General features: G+C 41.3%; 1 protein-coding gene across 11 annotated transcripts; it reads right to left on the bottom strand.

Moving 5' to 3' along the window:
- Window positions 1-14,540: 14,540 nt before the first annotated feature.
- Window positions 14,541-19,376, bottom strand: LOC124691592. 11 transcript variants are annotated; one of them, XR_006999042.1, is made up of 8 exons: window positions 19,082-19,373; window positions 18,208-18,263; window positions 17,653-17,793; window positions 17,424-17,570; window positions 17,084-17,210; window positions 16,414-16,513; window positions 16,059-16,286; window positions 14,541-15,444 (listed from the first exon to the last, which is right to left on the bottom strand). XR_006999042.1 is itself a non-coding variant. In XM_047224889.1 (8 exons), the coding sequence occupies exons 4-8, from the start codon at window positions 17,182-17,184 to the stop codon at window positions 15,259-15,261; spliced, it is 393 nt and encodes a 130-aa protein (XP_047080845.1). In that variant the 5' UTR covers window positions 17,185-17,210; window positions 17,424-17,570; window positions 17,653-18,515; window positions 19,082-19,376; the 3' UTR covers window positions 14,541-15,258. The 11 variants fall into 11 exon arrangements, 5 of the variants coding, with proteins under 5 accessions (XP_047080845.1, XP_047080841.1, XP_047080859.1 ...); XM_047224889.1 differs by having other exon boundaries at window positions 14,541-15,265; window positions 15,410-15,444; window positions 17,162-17,210; window positions 17,653-18,515; window positions 19,082-19,376; XM_047224885.1 differs by having other exon boundaries at window positions 14,541-15,265; window positions 15,410-15,444; window positions 17,162-17,210; window positions 17,653-18,263; window positions 19,082-19,375.
- Window positions 19,377-22,667: the final 3,291 nt, after the last annotated feature.

Below are 22,667 nucleotides of genomic sequence, written 5' to 3'. Positions count from 1 at the left end.
GTGAGGATGTTCCTGTTCAAGTTACTAATAATTGCTTGATATTAAGCTGATTTTGTTGTGTTGGAAATGCCTGAAGATGATAATATGTCTATTATTCTTGGGAGACCTTTTCTTAACACCGCAGGGGCTGTTATTGATTGCAATAAAGGAAAGGTTACTTTCAATGTTGATGATAAGGAGCATACCGTTTATTTTCCCAAGAGGATTGAGAAAGCATGTGGAGTTAATACGATTTCTAATGTGAGAACTATCAAAGTGGGAACCATTGATTGTCCTATATATGAGCCTAAGAAGAATATCAAACTCTTGTGGTTGGATCCATATCAATACAATACAAGGTAACATGATTGATTTGAGGTTTATTTCTTCTTATGCTATGTAAAATTTATTTGGTGGCAAGACTTGATCAACCTTGTTAACAAATTCATTTTATATGCATAGAGAACTAAACAACATCTCTTTCTTCCTCCACTTGTTTTACTTGTTGTAGCACTTTTGTTTTGGAAAGTTCTTTAGTTAATTAGAGATTTCAAAATCTTTTTCTGCCCAGTAATAATAAAATTGACACCCAGAAATGTGCATTTTTCAAAGTTTTCAAAAATTCACAAAAATTATACCATTGGTCCTATTTTTCGACGAGGCACATGGGAACACTGGGGATGACCAGTGGGGCACCCCAGGGTGGCACCCCACAGGCCGGCGCGGCCAAGGAGGGGGGCGCGCCACCCTGGCGTGTGGGCCCCTCCTTGCCCCACTACATCATCTCTTCCTCCCACTCTCTTCTCTCTCCCGAAAAAACTCGCAACAGGTTCCTCTCACTCGTATTTTTGCTCAAGAGCTCCAGATTTCTCGATCTCTTTGCTCAGCCCAGATTTCTGTCTGAAATTTGGCACATTTGCTCTCCGGTATGTGACTCCTCCGATCATCCAAGTAGAATTTTGTTTGGTTGAGTATATCTTGAATATTTTGCTGCTGTAGGTAACATGTTTAGTGAGCTTGCACGCTTGTTCTAAGTGGTAAAAACTAGTTTTGATGCATGATTAGTACTCTAGCAATTTCCTATGGTAGTTTCCCTCAATTATATGTCACCAAATCAAATTTTATATTGTTTGTTGAAAAATTTCAGAAAAAGGAGATGGACAACTTTAACTTTGGAGAAGTGTTCCAAGGGGAGGCGACAAGCTCGAGGAGGCCTTCTAGGACCGCCACCCGATTCAGGCAATCCTATAATGAGGACCTCATCGCACCGAGCTTCGAACCCGAGGAGGACCATGGAGTTCCTAACGCTTCATCCTTCCCATGTTATGACTTTTTGAGTAATGCAGGGTTGTTGGATGATTTCTTGACCCTCGTCGGTAAGGCAGGCCTAACCACCTACGTGGGAGATGAGAGTGAGCAATACTACATGCTCACTAAAATCTTTGTGGAGAGCTTCAAGTTCAACAACAAGCACTATCACCCGACAGTTGCATTCAAGATCTATGGTAAACCTATTACTATGAAGTTGGGAGATTTTTGTGCTGCATTGGGTATTGCCCCCGTAGGTACAGCAAGGAAGATTGAGGACAACCCCAAGGAATTGCTGGAGCTCTATCGAGGAATCACCAATGATGATAGTCGCACCATTCAGCGTGGCAAGATAAGAAACATTCAACTCCCCGCCATTAAGTATTTCGCTTATTACATTGCTACTAGCATTCTTGGTAGGGAGAACACTAGTAATATATCTAGCTATCATCTTGCTTTCTTAATTGCTGCACTCACCGGGGACACGCCTTATCATCTTGGTGCTCTTGTTGCTCGCCGCTTGTCTAACAAGGGGCCTATATTTGGAGGAACTATTGCCTCACGCATTTTAGCATATCTAGAACTTCCTCTTGACCCTACTGATATGAAACTAACCCCTATAAGGCTTGATATTGCTGCTATGAAGAGTCATCAATTTGTTACAACTGACTCTAGTTTAGATAATATTGTCTATAGAGTGTTGTTTGCTGATGGGGAAGAGAGGGAAGTCCCTTTGCCCCAACCAGACTTGTTCAGTATCGACAGGAAACCATGGTCGCGCTCTAAGGAGGAGGTGGATGAGCAGCTAAAGATACACAGCTTCCACCAGCAGCATGACTCCGAGGACGCCGAGCCCTCCTACGACTACACCGTCACGTATCCGGGTGCTTCCTCTAGCACATACGCGGAATATGATCCATCTTCGTCGTACTACGGAGGTGCTACTTCATGGGCACCATGGGGTTGATCTCCACTTAGGCCAAAAGCCTAAGCTTGGGGGGAGGTATACCGGCATCACTCATTCTTTGCATATTATGGTTGCTGGATACTTGTACATACTTGTTTAGCTTCTTAGAGTGGTTTTAGGAAGATGATATTTGGGGAAGTGCTGTCTGAAAATAGATTCTGGACTGTTACTAAAAAAATTCATGTGCACAGCCAGAACGTTATTTTGAGCTGCCAATTTTTGTGCATGTTCTCCAGGTTGTTATCTAACTTTCATTAGTTGAACACTTTTCGAGCAGAGTAGCGGAAGAATTTCTTAAAAATCGATTACTGTACTGCTGTCAAGTTTTGGCAGATTTCTGCCATCTTGCTTTTCTGTGTTTCTTTTAGTTTTCATGTTCTTGTTTTTGCTTTGTTTCTTTCCTAAAACACAAAAAGACCAAAAATATTTCTGTTGTTTCTCTTCACCTTTTGTTTATCTTGGTTTCTTGCTTTTATTTTGCTTTGTGTGTTATCGTTGGTTTGCTATAAGAAAATCTAAAAATATTTTGCTTTGTTTGCTTGTTTCCTTTTGTTGTTGTTTCTAATTCGAAAACACCAAAAATATTTGCTGTTCTTCTTTGGTTTTGTAAAGTTCATTATGATTTCAATGGTCTTCGGTGGCTGGAGCGTGGTTTTCATTTCCTATTATTCAAGCTACACAAGTGAAAAGGCAACAATGACGATCTACGACAATCCGATTGTGGTGAGAGGCTGGTATGAACTCTATTTGTTTTCATTTTTGTACATATACTCATCCATGTGAGCATGCTTAGTTGGTTCATGTGAGGTATATGTCATTTAAGAAAGTCTAGTAGTTCATGATCTCTCATGATTAGCTCCAATTTATTAATATGAGTAGCATGTCATACATATTTGCTTGCATTGTTTTATTCATAGATAGATATGACATTGTGGTATCCTCCTCTGAATAATTCACTTGAATCAACTTGGCACATGCTCACGCATGCATATGACTGAACAAATGTCAATTAAGCCTCGATGATTTACTTTACCTCAGAGTTCTTGTATCACTTTTATGCCTCCGTTAATTTATTTTGTCGCAAGCATGATTATGACAGTTACTGCTCTCTTGATTGTCGCTTCCCAGTCTATTGCTAGCCTTCACTTGTACTGAGCGGGAACGCTGCTCGTGCTTCCAAACCCCTGAAAACCAAGTTATTCCAGAGTGTCCACCATAAATACCTAGGACGCGACTAGCGAGCCTCCGGTGGCTCATTAGTCGGATCTGGCCCTCACCCTAAAAATAGAAAGTAGGATTTGATGATCGAGCGTTCACACGAAAACGGAATATCCACTAACTCGCTCAGATGAGGCGTCAACAACCACCGGCCCATCCCGTTTCGTCCCCGGCGCCGACGACCACCGGCGCACTCCTCGCTGCTGCGTTCAGCTGCTCCGGCCGAACCTCCCCACGGCGATCCAACTTTCTTCGCGCCGGGGATGACCTGACGCACTCCCTCCCGTTCTGACCTCCCACCACCGAGATCTCCACATTCTAGTGGCTCTCCCGCCGGCGGGATGCAGCCGGCCGTGAATCAGACCGGATCCCGCGCAGGAGATACTGCGACTAGCGCCTGGAGGAAGTAGCCCGACCTGGGAGGCGGCCATTGCCTGGGAGGCGGCGCGGCACCAAGTTCGTGTGCAGGAAACTAGCGTGTGTGCAGGGGTGCGAACCTCGCGTGATGGCGGACGAATGAAGGGGTAAGCACGCGCGGCGGCGCATGGCAGGGGACGGGCTCTCATGTTCTTTGGGGAAGAAATACACGGGAGGAAAAAATTGGAAAAGGGAAGAGAGAGAAAAAGAAGGAAAAAAATGAAATGTGTGTCCCATACGTCTGCAGTCCTTTTTTACTGGAATGTGGATTCCACGTATTCACAGTCCTGCCTACCATATTATCCCTGTCGTAAAGTTGCCTCACAATGTGAGAAAGTTGTATATTCTCAGTTGCGATTTATCCTAGCCATAGATGTATAGTTGTCTATATCTAGCATGAACTCCCCGTATATGTGAAGCAACAATTCACAGTCAGTCGATGTAACTTACCGTGCAACTCTATGATCGACTCATCTTGATGGTATCAATGAAGTAGGATGCGACCGACCTTCTCAGTAGCATTGTCGCAAAGACGATATAGAACCGTTTGCTTGCTCTACAAAACGGGTCACATCCCATCCAGGTTTCATGTATGAATAAAAACTTACGGGCTTCAAAAATTTAATTTAGCGCAAGTGTCGAAAAAACCGTGAATCAACAATTTATTGTCCGCAAAATGCGACTTAGCAAATTTGTAGGGCAAATTTACTTATGTAAAAAAGCAACTTAGTGACAACAGCCAACAACTTTATAGTACCGAGTCCCACAACTATGCACTACTAGTTGCAAACCATACCTCCTAGTATCATTGGTATATTGGTTTCTACGCTACATAACTTAGTAGCAACGAAAATGCAACTTCATAACAGAAGGGTGCATATTAGGTGCGGTGGTAGGGAAATGTGTGAGAGAACAAATTGTTGTATGCAAAATACAACTTAACTCATATGTCTAACCAATAATTCATCCGGCAAAGATACAACTTAGTACATGTGTGAAGAAACAATTTGTTGTCTCTGTAGCAGTCGTTGCCGCAAGGTACAAATCCACCTCGATCAACGCGGATGTGGTCGATGATGCGAGAACACGAGTACAAGAAACCAAAGGAGGTGTAACTTTGAAACCTGCGGTGTCATCCCTAATCAGAGCCAGACCGAAGAGGGGAGTGCCAGAGCTCAAGGATGATAGGGTGGTGGGACCACCCTTTGGTCCATATATAGTTTACCTTGGTCTTTTAGTTGCATTCATAACTTTGGTGTATATATAGTTGCTACCACTTCTTAAAACAAGTTGATTCCACTCTAGTGTAGAGGTAAACGACTTCACGTATGGGGTATGCAACTTAGCACTATTAGTATACAACTTACCAATAATAGGTATGTAACTTAGCGCATACATGTGTGAAGCAACGGAAATTCAATTCGGCTCCCGGGTGCGTATGCTCCCTCTACTAAAAAAAAATATTTCGAAATGTCGAAAAATTTGGACAAAAAATTCTACATGTACACCTTCATAATATACGTGCGTTCGTCAAGTTTCACGAAAAACCAATATTTTGTGTGGTCTATATAAAAAAGAGAAAGTTTATCTTGTGAAAAGCATTATTTTTAGCACTGAATTTTGTCTTTTTTACACACGTCACATGATAAGTCAATTTTTTATGAAACGACTTTGTGAGCACGTAGCACGTGAAAATGTACGTGCGAACTTTTAGTTTCCATTTTTAAAAATTTAAAATATATGTAAGATGCATTTCGAAATATAGAGAGCATATGGACCCATGTTCCAAAACACCGCCAATTTACTCTCTACAAAAACTAACTTTTAGTAAATGTGTGAGAGAAAAAATTGTTGTATACAAAATACATACAACTTAGTTCATATGTGGAACCAATAATTCAACAAGCAAAGATACAACTTAGCACATCCGTGAAGAAACAATTTGCTATCTCTGTGGCGATCGTCGCCGCAAGGTGCAACTCCACCTTGATCAAGGGGATGTGCCCGGTGATCTGCGATAATACAAATGGGTGTAACTTGGAGATCCATGGTGTCATATGTTGCTAGAGACAGACATAACAACTGTGTATCGGAGCTCTAGGATGGTAGAGTGTGCGGGGCCACCCATTGGTGCATATATAGTTGACGATGGTCTTTTAGTTGTAGCCATTCCTTTGGTGCATATAGTTGCTACCACTTTTTAAAATAAGTTGCTTCCACTCTGTTGTAGAGGTAAATATCTTCACATATGGAGAATGCAACTTAGCAATAGGGTTATACAACATAGCAATAATAAGTATGTAACTTAGCACATGTGTGAAACAACAATATACTCTGTACAAATACTGACTTAATTAGCAAATTTGTGACAGAAAAAAATGTTGTATGAAAAATAAAAATTAGTTCATATGTGGAACCAGTAATTCACCAAGCAAAGATACAAATCAGCACATGTGTGAAGAAACAATTTGCTATCTCCATGGCAGTCGTCGCCACAAGGTATAACTCCACCTAGATCAACGTGGATGTGGCCGGTGACACGAGAACATGAGGCACGTAAGCTGCAAGAAGCCAAAGGGGTGTCACTTTGAGACCCGCAGTGTCGTCCCTCGCCACAGCCAGAGCAAGCAGTGGCGTATCGAAGCTATAGGATGATAGGGCAGACGGGGCCACCCTTTAGTGCATATATAGTTTCTACCACTTATTCAAATACGTTGCTTCCACTATGTTATTACATATGGGGTATGCAACTTAGCACTAGGGGTATACAAATTAGCAATAACTAGATTTAGATGTGCGCCTTGGCGCACGACCCCGTGGAGTGCCACCAATTTAGAATTTGTATAACAACAATGAAAATCAGATGGTAAAATTATAATATGCTTCTTATAGTAGGATAAAGCACATGAAACCATAGAGTAGCAAACATTTATATACACAAGGTATTAGAGAATTATATTACGGATACACCTTGTCATCCGCACTCGTAAACAACTGGTCAAATGCGTCGAACATTTACACAAATGGATGATAATAATCAGAAAATAAATCAATCTATCCACCCGCCACCCATCCTTTTACATAGTCAATCGCTAGGTAAATTTTTGTGTGCATCATTAGCATCACGACATGTGTTTACAATACAAACCAGATGAAAAATAACGTACTTTTGAAGTCATCATGATAGACGACCCAACAATGTGAAATGTGAGATAAGCTTGTTCAATATGAGCTACTCAAGATATTTACAACACTACGGAACTATCATAACAATACATCAAGAGAGAAGCTGATTTCAGAACTAAGCCATTGAAAACAGTCCACCTCTGTCCACATCATTGTGGATTCAAATAAAAAGCCATGCAGTCCATATCTGTACATATAAGAGAGGATTCCAATTAGAAGCATACAATCCAATGACAGATGCCAGAAAAGTACACACCGAGGGAATGAATCATTCAACATATATTTAACGATTTTAGTCTGGAAGTGAAATGGTCTATAAAAGGATCTGATCCTACAATCTGGAGGGAGACAATCCTACAACATGAAGAGACACAACTAAATCTTGATTAGCCCATTAAATGTGAAAAGGAGAAAAGTAGTGCTCCACCTAATGTAATCATTGCAAGGATGGAACTGGAATGATAGAGTTGAGATCTCCAACACTATTGGGGTACAAAAGCAAGCTAAATATGCCATAATATTGTAAAAATAATGTCCTAAGTCCTTCTAACCATCAAAGTATAATATACCCTGAAACATGATAGTGTCAAAGTAACTAAGGTGGATGCATTATTCATCCTTGCAATAATATACATGCTAAATAGAGAAGATAAACCTGTGAAGTTTGGCATCTAATCATCCTCTTCAAACAAAAGATGCACACACCTGATCATCTTCCATTAGTAGTCTTTGCCGGTAGGCATTTACACAAGCAGCTTTGTACACAGAGGATCAAGCTCAAGCTCACCACCGAGTAGACGATATCTTACCTTCCGGTGAAGCATTTAAGTTGAATTTTCAAGGATCCAGGACATTTCATATCCCTGCAAGGCATTTGGAAATATAAAAATTCATACAGAGATGTACTACCGAAAAGTTTAGTCTGCTTAGTTAGTTCTTTGGTATGGGGATGGTTTACCACTTTCCGATTCTTTAACTCCTGTCCTAGTTAGTTCTTCGGTATGGGGATGGTTTACCAATTTCCGATTTTGCTATTCGCTGACTCCTGTCCCAAGTCCTAACCACCAATGGCTTCCTTTCCATCTCCATCTTTGCAAAGTATAGCATGTGCAGGTTTTCATTATGTTGGCAAACTAAATCTAGTTCATTGTAGAGAAATGCTAAAAAACAAATATTAACATAAAAAAGTCAAGCCATTGGAGGGCTTGCAATATAGCAACGAGTAGACCAAAATAGCAAAGATAAGCAGAATATTAGCACAGAGAGCTAGGACAATTGAAAAAAAAAAATCAAATCTTTAACGAAGAAGCAACCACAGTGATCGTGTGGCCTGAAGAATAGTTTTGACTGCCCAGTGGTAAATTGTTCCCCAACCAATATGTTATAGTAGCTATTTCTATATGTAATTGGGAAGCCATATGCAACTAAAATTCGTCAATCATGAGAACATTTCGTACTGAACAACAAATATTGAGTTACTGGTTTCATATTCGAGTATGATGTGAACAAATTGAGTTTTGGTAATATTGCAACAAATATCAAATGACCTCTAGAATAAACTGTGCGAGAATAGGAAAGGTACAGCCGGCAATCACTTCCTTGTTTTGCAGAAAATGGCTTCCATTTTTGCCTAATTCGCAGTATAACTTATGGTCACAGTTGCCAAACCAGGATAAGTCCTGATATACAATATAAAACATTTTTCTAGAGATTTTGGCAAAATTATGAAAAAAGTGGTGAAGTGAATTCATCAATGCTATTTTAGCTAAGTTAACAGGCCCCAAAATATAAATTTATACACCTGAGTTTTGACACTACTAAATATTGTTCTAGAGTAGAAGGCCAAACATGTGTTCAGCTGCTGGAGTAGGTACCTACACATGTGTTTGGCTCTTTCCGGTAGTCTCATTGTAGATAGTACGTACTATACATCTCAGTAGTATCCAAAAAAGGATAAGAACCCACCCAGATTTAGTGCATCCAATCAAGATCCCTGTCGCTGCAGGTTTGACATGGTTCAAAGTGAGGCCAAAACCTTCAAAACAAAACAAAAATCAAGAGCTGATACTTACCCTCGAACAGCTCCACATGGTTATGGTAAAATTTGAAGCTACAACATATCCTCAGGTGTAAAATTGTGACTTCCATCACACAGTTAGGTACCTAGGCATAATAAGTTTTTGTGATAGTTAGTCAACAAACCAATCAGTATGTATCTATCGCTTATTCATAAATAGAGGGCAATATTGAATCATAAACCAATTACCTAGGCAACAAATAAACTCAAGTAACTGCATCTCCAGACTCCAGGTATGTCAACTGGAGATTTTGCTAAATAGTAAGAATCTGCATTCTTAACCAAGAAATCATTAAAACAACAAAGAGACGAGACTATACGTTGATGCACATAATCTTAACTTCGGAATCTTCAGGTACTGACTTAGTTCATAAAGATTAAATAGACAGACTCTTGCCATGAGCTGTTGAATAAAGTGTGCAACCCAGAATCAGAGACGTTCATATTTTTTACATGAATCAAGTAGTTCAAAATGCAATACAGGCACTTCAGTTTATAGTATGCAATAAAAGAAGATAATGTAGGTGATGGGTAAAATACAGTTCTGGTACCCAAGAATATAAATAAAAAGACAATTACAAGTGAAAGAAGTATATTTGCAGAGTAGATGATTGAATGTTGTTCCAGGAAAAATCAAGTTGTTCATGGTGAAACATTTGTAAAGCCAACACAATCAGCTCAACATGAATCATGTCACATCAATGAAAAAGAAGCAGTTTCGAAAATCCTAAATCTGTATCTTATCTAAACACTAAAGCTCATAATTAGTAACTCGCATCCCAGATTTTATACAATTTAGTGGATTAACCATGACTGGGCACAAGCTGTTTGGAACCAAGATAAAAAAAGTACCTTAACACATGACCTGAGCAGCCTTGGCGCACGACCCCGTCCTCCACACCCCTTCACGCTCATGAAAGTTGTGTAAAATGCTATATTAAACAGCCATCCTTTTTACTTAATATACATAAGAAATGCCAGCAGATGAAGAGGAGTTTAAAGAACACATCATCATGACATTATGTCATGTATAGTAAAACCAAACAGCAAAATAAAGAAATACACTACTTATAAGTGCCGAAAGTAGGTAAATATGTACAAATACATGGTTCTGGGATAACATTAGTCAAACACAGGGAGGGGTCCCACCTGGGTGCACAAGAACATTGTTCCATTATTACACATTATCTAAGATGAAACATCAAATACAAGCTGACACTATAATCTACCCATAACACAAAATTAGAAGTAGTTAACATAGGAGGAAGCTCTTAGTACTATAGGAAGTCAGTCCGAGTTGTAGACCTCAAGAGTACCAATAGACTGAATCATCTTTATCTGACCCATAGTAACCAAGGAAGCAATTTAAATCTCAAGCTACTGATATGCCAGAGCAAGTATAGGCATGCTAGAACTAAAGAAACGGAAAAAAGTAAGATCTAAATGTATAAAGAGTACCATTTTCCAATAGTAGGGATCAAGTCAACCAACGGTCCAGGTTGATGTGTTGTAAGGCTGTAACGAATGGGGAACAATATCTGAAAGGTCCACAAAAGATGTATGCAAAGCAATGATGAAAATACAGTTTAAAGTGGCTTGCATAATCATATAGGAAAATAAGAATTGATTTCTAGCAGTAAAGGGTGTCAACAAAAACAAAGCAAATAAGTGTCAGTTATCATCTTACACCTAAAATAGGCTTAATTATAGAACTATTCATTTAAACCATGAGATTTTATCATGTGACACAAAATATGAAACTGAAAAACCAATATGAATGGTCTTTGAAGGCATCATTTTTACCGATGGACACCTGCTAGGTATCCGTTTGCAAACACCTTGAAGCTTGATAAAATGGCCGGATGTACCTCTACTATAATGATGATATAGCACTCACGGGCACAACGCAATTAAGATGGATACAAAAATTCCAATGATCATGTCCCCAATGATGAGCCTAGACGAAGAGAATATGCTTGTGCTTGACACCTAAACCTATATATTGTGAACCAAGTGAAGCCCTCACATTATGTCTAGTGGTATTTTAAGTGCCGAAATCCCATGGAAGATAACCATCTCGTAACTGAATATGAAACGTGAGGAAAATAAAGCCGAAGCTTCCATCCAAATAGAGCACATACCATAACTAATCAATTATCAACTCATTTCTTGTAGTGACCATATTTTTCTGAAAAGCCACTCAAATAGTAATATGAGGCCATTACAGAATAGAGTTATTACCAATCTGTAGCAAAGAAAAAGCTTTAACTACATGATGAATTTGAACTAAAACCTGCAGCAATGGGCACTCAAATAGGAAATCAAAACTGCAACAGTGGAAAATCGAACAATAGTAATATGATACGATGGTACGACCATTGATTTTTAGCGAGCTGAGGTCATGCCAATGACAAAATTGCAGGAACCTGGTGTCTAGCATCCCCAAAAAATATTTGGATTGCTAACCCTCACAAGTTTTAATTTGACTGAAAGAATTACCAAACGATTAGTTTGTAGGTAGAACAACTGGCAGCCATCACAGGGCCTTCATATACTTAACTAATATCTAGATCAAACAAATTGAAGGGGCACCCCAAAACTCAGTAAAACAAGAAAATTAGATTGTAAACTCAAGAGCAATAGATTGAAGCAAGAAAATCATACTTGTCTCCCTTTTATGATTCTGACATAAAGGCTATGGAACATCAGATGCTACTGGAATATGTCAAAATGACACCAAAACTCTGCTGCCAGTCCGTCGCCCCCTCATGGTAGCGCCACTATTTTCAGTTACGGAAGCTCTACCTCGCTTCTCTGTCGGTGGACACGACACCGAGAACTCCCACTGCATCGACGACCACTCGGCTGGCGGTCATGACGCGACGACACTGAGTCTTCACCACCATACTGAGCTGCAAGGAAAATTAAACTCAGAGAGAGAGAGAGAGAGAGGAATATGGGATCTTGTAATGAACCGCACGTGAAGCTTATCAATGAGAGGACGATGATGATGGGAACGTGTATGGAGCGGTTGTCTCAACCGCTGCAAGATGCATCAAGCCGTCACTGGTGTACCAGCCTCAGGTACGGCAGCGGCCGTGCCCCTTTAGCATACTGCCACGGAGAAGATGTAAGAGCACATGTATCAGACACAAATAGCTTGTTACTTACATAAAAATGAAATTGAGTAAATCTGTATAAAATAAAATAGTGCTAGGGAACTACTTGAACCTGATTCAGGAAATATGTAGTCGTCGATTAAATTACCATCGAACCTGACCCGGGATGGTAGAATAATCATGTTGTATTTCATCAAGCAGCATCCTCAGGTCGCCCTCTCGCGTGGTACAGCAGCGGGCGTGCTCCTCTAGCATACTGCAGCGGAGAAGATGTAAGAGCACAGTAGCTACCAATAAGGGTGAGAACATATCAGGTTAACACCATTGAGGTACTGCAGGAACTATTGATTAGAATTTGCACAACCCAATAAACAGAAACTGGAAGAAAATCTCAGAAACATGAAGAGAAAGATCCCTAGCTTGCACTATGGTTCATATCTGAAATAGTTTTAGCCATTACCTGCTGTATTTGGGCACAATCTTCTGTACAACTTTATCTTCTTTCGTAACACAGCTGAACCAAAAATATCGAGAGAAATGCAACCCTGCACCATTAAATCAATAGGTGTAAGAACATACATGATTTCACAGAAAATAGGTACTATGGTAGGTATTCTTCATCTTGGCACACCAAACTACAACTAATAGCCTGCTATTTCAGATCGAAACACACAACACAAAAGAGATCTAGAAGAAATCATACATAACCTTGAGATAAGGAGGAAGGGAAGGAGAGGTTGGAGATTCCGTGCAGGAGGATGTCGGCTGGATGCCCTTCAGAACAGCAAGATGCCGCCGCGGCTGGTGGCCGTTGAGTTGGGGACGCACCGGCAGAGGTCGTCCTCCTCACGCGCTGGGAGAACGGAGATGGAGGAGACGGCGGGGATGGGGGCACGAGGGGCGAGGTACCTGCTGCTGATGGCAGGGGCAAATCGACCGCCGACGGAAGCTGCTAGGAGAAGCCAAGATCCGCCCGACCGCCGCCGCCTTCGGACCTCCCACTGCTTCGCACCTCCTCCTCTTCCTCCTCTTCTCTTCGGCGGCTCGTGCTCCCCTGCGCTGAAGACGGCGGCACTTCTCCCACAAACCCGCGCCCCTTTCTGCTTCTCTCTGCCCAGTGAAAAGGGGAACGTGGAGGAGGGGAAAAAGGGAGCAGTGGAGGAGGGGATCCTTGCCGGCTGCCCCAGGGAGAGGAGGAGGACGGCGAGGCGGAGCGCGGCGATTGGAGAGAGGAGGACGAGCGAGGGGATTTGGGAGGAGAGGCCCTCGGGAGGCGATTGGGGAAGACGAGCACGCGAGGCGATTGGCGGGCCGGCGGCTAGGGTTTCCCTCCGTGGGATGCTGCCTTTTATACCCATACTGCTGAAATATCGAAAATACCCCTGCGGGGTGGAGATCCCCTGGCCGACGCCAATGTGTACCGACGGAGATCCCAGCCACGGTCGCTGACGTGCGGGGCCGGCAAAGGTGGGGCCCACATGGCAGCCGGAGGCGGGTAACAATTGGCCGTTGCATGGGGTTAGCTAGCAGAATTGAGCCAGAAATCAACGGCCGAGATTAACCTGCCAGGAAGATCGGACGGTGGAGAAGCTGAAATCGTTGTGAGACCCCCTATGGGGGGCATCGTTTATACCTTTAGATAGGTATGTAACTTAGTACATGTATGAAGCAACACTTTACTCTCTGGAAAACACTGACTTAGCATATGTCCGAGAGAAAAATTTGTTGTATGAAAATACAAATTAGTTCACATGTGGAACCAATAATTCAACAAGCAAAGATACAAATTAGCACATGTGTGAAGAAACAATTTGCTATCTCCGTGGCAATCGCCGCCACAAGGTACAACTCCACCTCGATCAACGCAGATGTGACCGGTGATGCGAGAACACGGGGCACGTGAGCTGCAAGAAGCTAAAGGGGGTTTCACTTTGAGATCCACAGTGTCATCCCTCGCCATAGCCCGACCGAACAATGGAATATCGGAGCTCCAAGATGATAAGTTGCGCAGGGCCGTCCTTTGGTGCATATATAGTTTACTTTGTCTTTTAGTTGCACTAGCAAAGAAAGGCGCGGCGGCACGCCGCGCCAAGGGGAATTGACTTATTTATTTTGTTGCTTAATAAGAATGAGAGTGGCAAAATGTAGGACAGGCAATATGTAGCTGTTTTTTTTTTTTGAAAATTCAAAATCAAAAATTTAAAACATCAAAAGAACATGAAAAAAATTCTAAATGTAGACAATTATTCAATCTATCAGTGTTCAAAAAATCAGTGTGAGATAATCTATATTCTGGACTGTGCAAAATTAACAGAATTGTAGATCTGAAAATAGCAACTTTTCAAATGTTCACGCCGCGCCTATGCTGTAACATGAAGCTTTATCGATGTGATATCCTTATCTCAGATATACTAAACGTGTTACTAATATATATTCCTAGTTGAGTGCATGGTTGGCAAGATAGATCCACCGTAGGGAGTATAGGCTAGAGACACTAACATACATACATTCTTTCTCGTAACCTAGGTGGGTGATAGGATTGACTTGAGTAAACAGAACCATCTGAACTATATCATACATACATTCTTTCTCATTACATACCTGATAGGATTGACTTGCCTAAGCAGTGCCACCGGAACTATATACTTGAAGTAATTAGCACGAATATAAATTTTTAGCATGCTAAGCCAGGTGGTCTCGGTGTTCCCCAGTCTTCAAACTGTCAGTGGTTGGCATTATTATATTCATCAGCAGACGAAATGATGATGATGATGAGTTCTTTGCTTGGCACAGGGAGGGCTAGAACTGTAGCAAGCTCTACCCAAAGCAATTGAAACAAAGCTACATTTCCAGCATCGGGAAGGTAGTGTAAGTCTTCTGTCGACGCCGTTTCGTGTTCAGATAATCCGAAGCCGCCCTTATTGAGAATATGATCCCACCGAAACTTTCTGGCTAGTGCTGGGTGTCAATCCCAACCAAGAAAGAATTCAGCACCTCATAAAAAATAAGAGGCAAGTTTAGTAGCTCTTATAAAAAAAACGACGTGAAAGTTTAGCAACTGCAGTTCTATATATGATACTAAAGCAACAAAACCATTACTGATATGAAAGATGGTAAGATCATCTTTGTTGCACCTACACTTCAAAACCAGAAGCATCACGACCGACACCAAGCTGCAGGGGACAAACCAGAAGCATGTCAGCATCATGTATAGACATATAGTATAATAAGCTAAACATGATGAAATGCTAAACATATAATCATGTATAGTCTAATAAGCTGAACATGATGAAATGGTAAACATATAAGCACTCATTTCATGAGAACAATCTGCACATACAACATTTGAATCCCTTAGACAATGTGATTTAAAAGAAATAAGTGGTGCCCGTATAACAGGGGTAAAGCACCTGCGTGTGCAGAACCATATCAGTGTGCAGAACCATATCAGGAAGGAACTAAAACTACAAAATGCAAATAAACAACTAAGGCAACACTACTGTCAGAATTAATGAGGAGGTTGTTGGGTGCACACAGAGGCTACAATACTAATTGCATAAAAATCTATCTTCTTAATCTGGCAATCCAAGTTCACAAATTGACAAAAAATCTCAGAATTACAAAAGTGTGTAGAAAAGAGAGCATGTAGCAGTTATGGAGCTATCAAGACTGATATAGTATGTAAGAACAATAATGCTTATATATAATCAAGATAACGATTATCGATAAATAGCAGATAAATTTATATACATACAACATGAGACTCTGGATAACCTGATCGACATACCTCTAGCTTATTTTTATTCACCCGATGACATTTTGGAAGGGGAAGAAATTCTTCCGTTAGCCTGCATTCTTGTAAATTTTCTGGAGAAACAAAATTGGGTGCAACCTTTATACATGACTGTCCAAGAACAAAGAAATAGTTTTTTCTGATGCATCTTGGATAATTTCGCCCATACTCTGGAGAACAAAGAAGTAAGCTCCAGAAGAAATCTCGACTGGCCCTGAGCACCTATTGAAAAAGATATTTAAGCCAGGAAGTAGGAACAAATATCGTCTAGGAATCAAAGAACCCTACTTGGTTGTAGTACATGCTAGCAATGCACACAAGTTACATTGTTGATAATCACAGAAATTACCTCAATGCTGAAGTAATCAATATCAGGAAGTGGTTGGACAGTTTTCTCGTCAAGCTGACCACCAAGTCGGCAGCTGGAAGGCTCTTTGGAGATGCGGCGTCTGTAAATATCATAGCAAAGAAAATATGTGCCGATGTTTTTCGATATTTGGTTTGACATTAAATAAATAATATAAATCACAAGAGAACACATATGCTGAGGTTCTTGAAAACATATTTTTTGGAGGAGTCGTGTGTAGAAGCATGTGACGCTTCCACTCAATACACCATTTCAGTACCCGCATTCTAATATAGAGTAACTCGTACTTTTGCTTTGGCATGCACCCATTCTAAAAGAAGAAAACAATTTAAAACTAACTGGCCCTTAAAAGGCAACCAAGAGGATCGCGGGCGAGTAGAAATGCACTAAAGCAAAGTAGTAGCAAGACGGATCCGAACTTCCGGAGTAGCCTGCACTGATCGAGACGACCACAATCGTGAATGGAAGGGTCCCCTGTGGGTGTTCAGCTGGTGCTTCTTTGCCATCAATTTCCATCGTCACATATAGAAGGTAAACTTATCTCGCAATGACCGGTAGTACGCACGATAATATTTTATGCACAGAAAATACAATAGTTACACATATCTGCAATACAGACTACCAATTATCCGCGCGGTTCAGATTTAATTACCAAGATGAATGACAGGTCGGCTATAGCCATAGCCTTGTTATCACAAAAAAAACTTCAGTACAAGATACTGGTACGCACAGTGTAAGGATGAACTGGTTCATCCGATACCGACTGCACAGGATAGACCCTGAAAATGGAAGAACATGAAACATCACTGAACAACTGGGTACGCAGTTTACACATAGTGAAAATGCAGAGGATATGAATAATCATACAAAGAACTGTAGGTTGCAGCAAGCATAATCTTTAAGCAGTGGATTATCAAACACTACAGACTGATTACACATCACATCATTTATAAAATGTATGATTACAAAAGGCTTCCTTACATACCACTGACCTTATCTGCATTTCAGAGCTAGCTATAAAGATGAAGGACTGATCAGCCTACAGTCATAGCGTTGCTACCAGAAAGAACTTCAGAGACACCAGTACTTATTTGTGTGGATAAACTGGGCCGTCCAATCTGGCTTTTACAAAATAGGACCTGAAGTTGAAGGAATAGAGAACTGGCATTAAACGACTGAGCGGTGTACACATAAAACATTCAAGGAGACGAATGATCTTACAGAAATTTTAGATTCCAGTCACAATCTCTAGAGATTCCAGCTAGGAGAACAACAACTGAAAAGAAATATGTTGCTTGGAGATTCCAGTCAGCATTTCATTGAGTAACTGCAGTTGTCCTTCAGATAATAATTAGTTCCAACCTGCATTCGAAGTGCAAGCATGTCTATAATGAGATGATATGGTCCAGTTTAAACTTGCATCATCAATGGTAGGTTTTTAAAACAATTTACTGCAATGAACTCATATCTGGTCAACTATTTAGGTAACCTTGAGCAAGAAATAACCATTTTGTTTTTTCAAAGATAACTTCTTTCTCAGTTGTAGTTTAAATCAACTCAATAGAGATCACCAGATAAGACTTGCCGAGTAATCCTTTTTGGTACGATTACTTGTCGTGATTCTCATAGATTATGTGCCTTGAATGTGTTTTCCATTCAGCAATCCCCAATGATCCAAGAAAAAGTGGATACGGTTTACATTCTGTTTCTACTTTCATGAACCAGTGAGTGAGAATCTGCTTGAATGTTTTCCCAACACAAGAGAAGATGCCATACATATGTACTATTGCAGAACATGCTGTCTAGAAAACACATGTAAATAACTTTGTAACCTGTGTATCAAGGGAGAATAAAAAAAAAATCAGTGATAAATACATCAAGGGAACACAATGGCAAAGCAATAATCTGCAAATCTATGTATGAATCCCTCTAATTGTATTCTGCGTAAAAAATTCAGGTCACATGTACTGCAAACCTGAAAATTGGTATTTTGTGTAAGTATGTTCTGACTAATACGTCGAACTTGAACCGGCAGTGAAGACGAAAGTTACAAAATGTCTTGATATAACATCTTGTTCTTGTTACTTATGATGAGAAAAGAAAAAAAATAGAGCGTTGACGTTATATATTAAAATCAGATATATAAATTTCCCAGTAAACTAATCAGGTCTTCATCTTCATGGTGCAAGTAATGATGTCCATTAATTTTGACCTCCCTAGTGAGGTACTGATGGAAGAATATGAGCAGATGGGTACACTTAAGAGGTTTTCTCGTGCAATCTCTTCCGCTTTTCTTCTAGTTAATTGTAGCAAGATTGAAATAATAATGTAAAAATGTGCTACTGTGCATGAGAGATAATACCATGATTTTATAATAATTATCTATACTACAATAATAAATTTGCATCTAGCGGTAACAATGCAAATGCAGCACTCTTCCTTTTTATCTACATTACAAGAAAACAAGGAAAAAGTTCATGAAATTTATTGATTTGAAACTTGCATCTAGCAGTAATGGCATCTCTGGTAAACAAAAATTTACTAATCTGCTAGTATGCTACCGATAATCTGCTAGAGTTGAACTGGTATGTTGATCAGTTGATACAGCAGAAGAGCCAAACTGTTGAATACTGAAGAAAGTGAAGAATACCTGGCCGTTCACGCCGTTGCCCTGCCATCCGGTCGCGGCTGTCCGTTGCTCTCCTGGACGCCCTCCTGCTCCGCTAGCTGCTGCTCTCCTAATCCGCTTGATTGCTTCCCGCCGGAGTTGCTGCAATCGCTAGGGGCATAAGCTAGGGTTGTCGCGCTTGATTGCGTCTGGGTCTGGTGGATAGACACTCGAGATGGTGCCGAGCAAGCAGATGCGCGGGCGTGCGCTGGATGTGGAGCTCGCCCGGATGCCGGACACAGCGCGCCTTCCGCCGCCGCCTCCTCCTTGGCGGCTTCGCTCCTACCCCGCTGCTCTCCTCCGGCGCTTGTACTCCCCTCCGCTCCAGCCACAGCCGCAGGTCGAAGCGCCCGGCCGACCCCGCAGTCGGCCGCTATTCCCCGCCACCTCCACCTCATCGACCAAGCAGCGCCGCCTGCTGCTGCTTACCTACTGCCCCGGTGCCTCCGCCCCGTGCCATAGATCACCGGGTGAAAGTGTGGGGATCAGGTAAGGAGGAGCCCCGGCGGAGGCAGGTAGAATCTCAGGATGGTGGGGGACCCTGAGTCTGAGTCGGCCATCGTCCCATCCACAGGGACGGGAATCGTCGATCCATTGCCACCACCATCAACGGGTGCTCCGGATCCCACCAATCTGCGGCCTCTACTTCTTCCTCCTCCGTCATCTTTGATGGCGGCCGAGAATCCTCCGCCAAGCACCACCGTAAGCCGGAGCCCACACATTCCTGCACTGTGTGATGTAGAAGGATTGAGTTAGGCGACCCGCCCGCATCGATGGGAGTTGAAGAGGAGAGAAAAAATGGAAAAACAAAGCAACGCGCTGCCGGCGACGATGCTTTCATGCACTGTGTGATGCAGAGGAGAAGGCCACGATGCTGGATGTGGCCAGGGAGGGGGAGGAGGGCACTGGCCCTGGGGCAGGGATGCTGCTACCGGCGACGGAGCGGTGGAGGAGATAATGGAGGGCATGCTCGGATATCGAGGGACGGTGTATGGGCAGGGAGGGATCTTTACCTAGCCAGACAAAGCAACAGTCAAAGCGGTTCAATAAAAGGTTACATGCACCCAGCTTAAAAGGACGCGGCCTAAGGAAAAGGACCATACAAATTTCTATGGAACCCCGAAAACGCACATGAGAAAAGAACCATCAGAAATCAACCACAAATTACCATACGTGTCGCCTCCATGTTAACCCTCAAAAAATCCAAAATTAGGAGAAAAAAGATGCTTGTTAAGCTTTAGTATAGTAGTTATTCATACCTTTGGTGCATATATAGTTGCTACCACATCGAAACAAGTTGATTCCACTCTGGTTTAGATGTAAACAACTTCACATATGGGGTATGTGACTTATCACTAGGGCTATACAACTCGGAAATTCAATTCGGCTCCCGGGTGCGTATGCTCCCTATACCAAAAAAAAATATTTCGATTTGTCAAAAAAAATTGACAAAAAATTCTACATGTACATCTCCATAATATATGTGCATTCCTCAAGTTTCACGAAAAAATAATATTTTTTATGGTCTATGTAAAAAAGAGAAAAATTATCTTGTAAAAACATTATTTTTAGCATTGAGTTTTGTCTTTTTTACACACGTCACATGACAAGTCTATTTTTTATGAAACAACTTTGTGAGTGCGTAGCACGTGAAGATGTACGTGCGAATTTTTGTTTCAATTTTTTTGAAATTCAAAATATGTGTAAGATGAATTTCAAAATAGAGGGAGCATATGTTCCCATGTTCCAAAACACCACTCCCTATACAACTTCACAATACTAGGTATGTAACTTAGAATATGTGTGGAGCAACAATTTACTGTGTACAAACACCGACTTAGAAAATGTGTGAGACAAAAAAATTGGTGTAAGCAAAATACATACAACTTCGTTCATATGTGGAAGCAATAATGCAACTAGCAAATATACAACTTAGCACATGTCTGAAAAAAACAAATTTCTATCTCCATGGCGGTCATCGCCGCAAGATACAACTCCACCTCAGTCAACGCGAATGTGGTTGGTGACGCAAGAACATGATGCATGTGAGCTGCAAGAAGCCAAAGTGGGTGTCACTTTGAGACCCGCGGTGCCATCCCTCTCTAGAGCCAGACCAGACAATGGCGTATCGGAGCTCTAGGATGATAGGGTGGGCGGGGTTGCCCTTTGGTGCATATATAGTTGACGGTGGTCTTTTAGTTGTAGCCATATCTTTGGTGCATATGTAGTTGCTACCACTTCTTGTAATAAGTTGCCACCACTCCAAGTTCACATATGGGGTATGCGACTTAGCACTACTGGTATACAACTTAGCAACAATACGCATGTAACTTACTACATATATGAAGCAACAATTTACTCTCTGCAAGACACTGACTTAGCATATGTGTGAGAGAAAATTTTGTTGTATGCAAAATACGTATATAAAACTTAGCTCATATGTGGAACCAATAATTCGACCTGCAATGATACAACTTAACATATGTGTGAAGAAATAATTTGCTATCTCCATGACAGTCGTTGTTGCAAGGTACAACTCAATCTCGATCAGTACAGATGTGGCCAGTGATGCAAGGACACGAGCGTGAGCTGCAAGAAGCCAAAGGGGTTTATCTTTGGAACTCCGGTGTCATCCCTTACAAGAGCCAAAAATAACATAGACTCATGTGTGAAACAATAACTTACTATCGGCAAAATTCAACTTAACACATGTTTGGGAAAAACTCAACTTAGCACATGTGTGAAGACACAGTTTACTACCCCAAATGCAACTTAGAAATTTATGAAATTTACTTCTAAAAAGGAAAATTAGCTCACTTGTGATAATAATAAACACCGCATATAATACAACTTAGAACTTTTATAAAGCAACAATTTACTCTCTTTGTCGGAGTAGTGACCGTCGTCCCTGGCATGGTCACGGTCATTGATGTCACGGCTAGATGCCGTAGTGTGTGGCTTCATGTGTGTGATGGCCACCGTGGCTGAAGAAGACGAGGGGGGAGAGTCCGGTGCGGCGAGAGGTCATGGGGAGCAAGGGCGGCGGCAGGATTGAGAAGCAACAATTTATATCCACAAACAAGACTTAATAAATGTGCGAGAGAATAATTTGTTGCGTGCATAATACAACTTAGCTCATCTGTGAACCAATAATATAGCTGACAAAGATACAACTTAGCACATGCTGACAAAGATACAACTGCCGCCTAGAGGTATAATTCAATCTCGGTCAACGTGGATGTGGCAAGGAAAAAACAACTTTATTTTCGTGGAAGAAAACTTAGTAGCAACGAAAACACAACTTTATAATTACAAGTGCACAACTTAGACACAACGGTAAAAAACTTTGCGACAATTGTACGCTACTTCACAATAGTGATGCTAACCGAACTTAACTACAATGGTACGCGGCTAGAGACCATCTGGAGGCTAGTTATCCTAATTTCGCACTCACCCCAAATATGAAAAGTGTATCTTACAAACATCACATGCACATTTAATTACATGCAACCTTTAAAAAAATCATAACACTTAAATCGCATGTCGAAATTATGATCCGTTTTCACCG

This window comes from Lolium rigidum, chromosome 1 (assembly GCF_022539505.1).
Source record: "Lolium rigidum isolate FL_2022 chromosome 1, APGP_CSIRO_Lrig_0.1, whole genome shotgun sequence".
NCBI lineage: Eukaryota > Viridiplantae > Streptophyta > Magnoliopsida > Poales > Poaceae > Lolium > Lolium rigidum.
The sequence above is the reverse complement of the archived record's forward strand: the minus strand, read 5'-3'. Positions and strand labels throughout refer to the sequence as shown.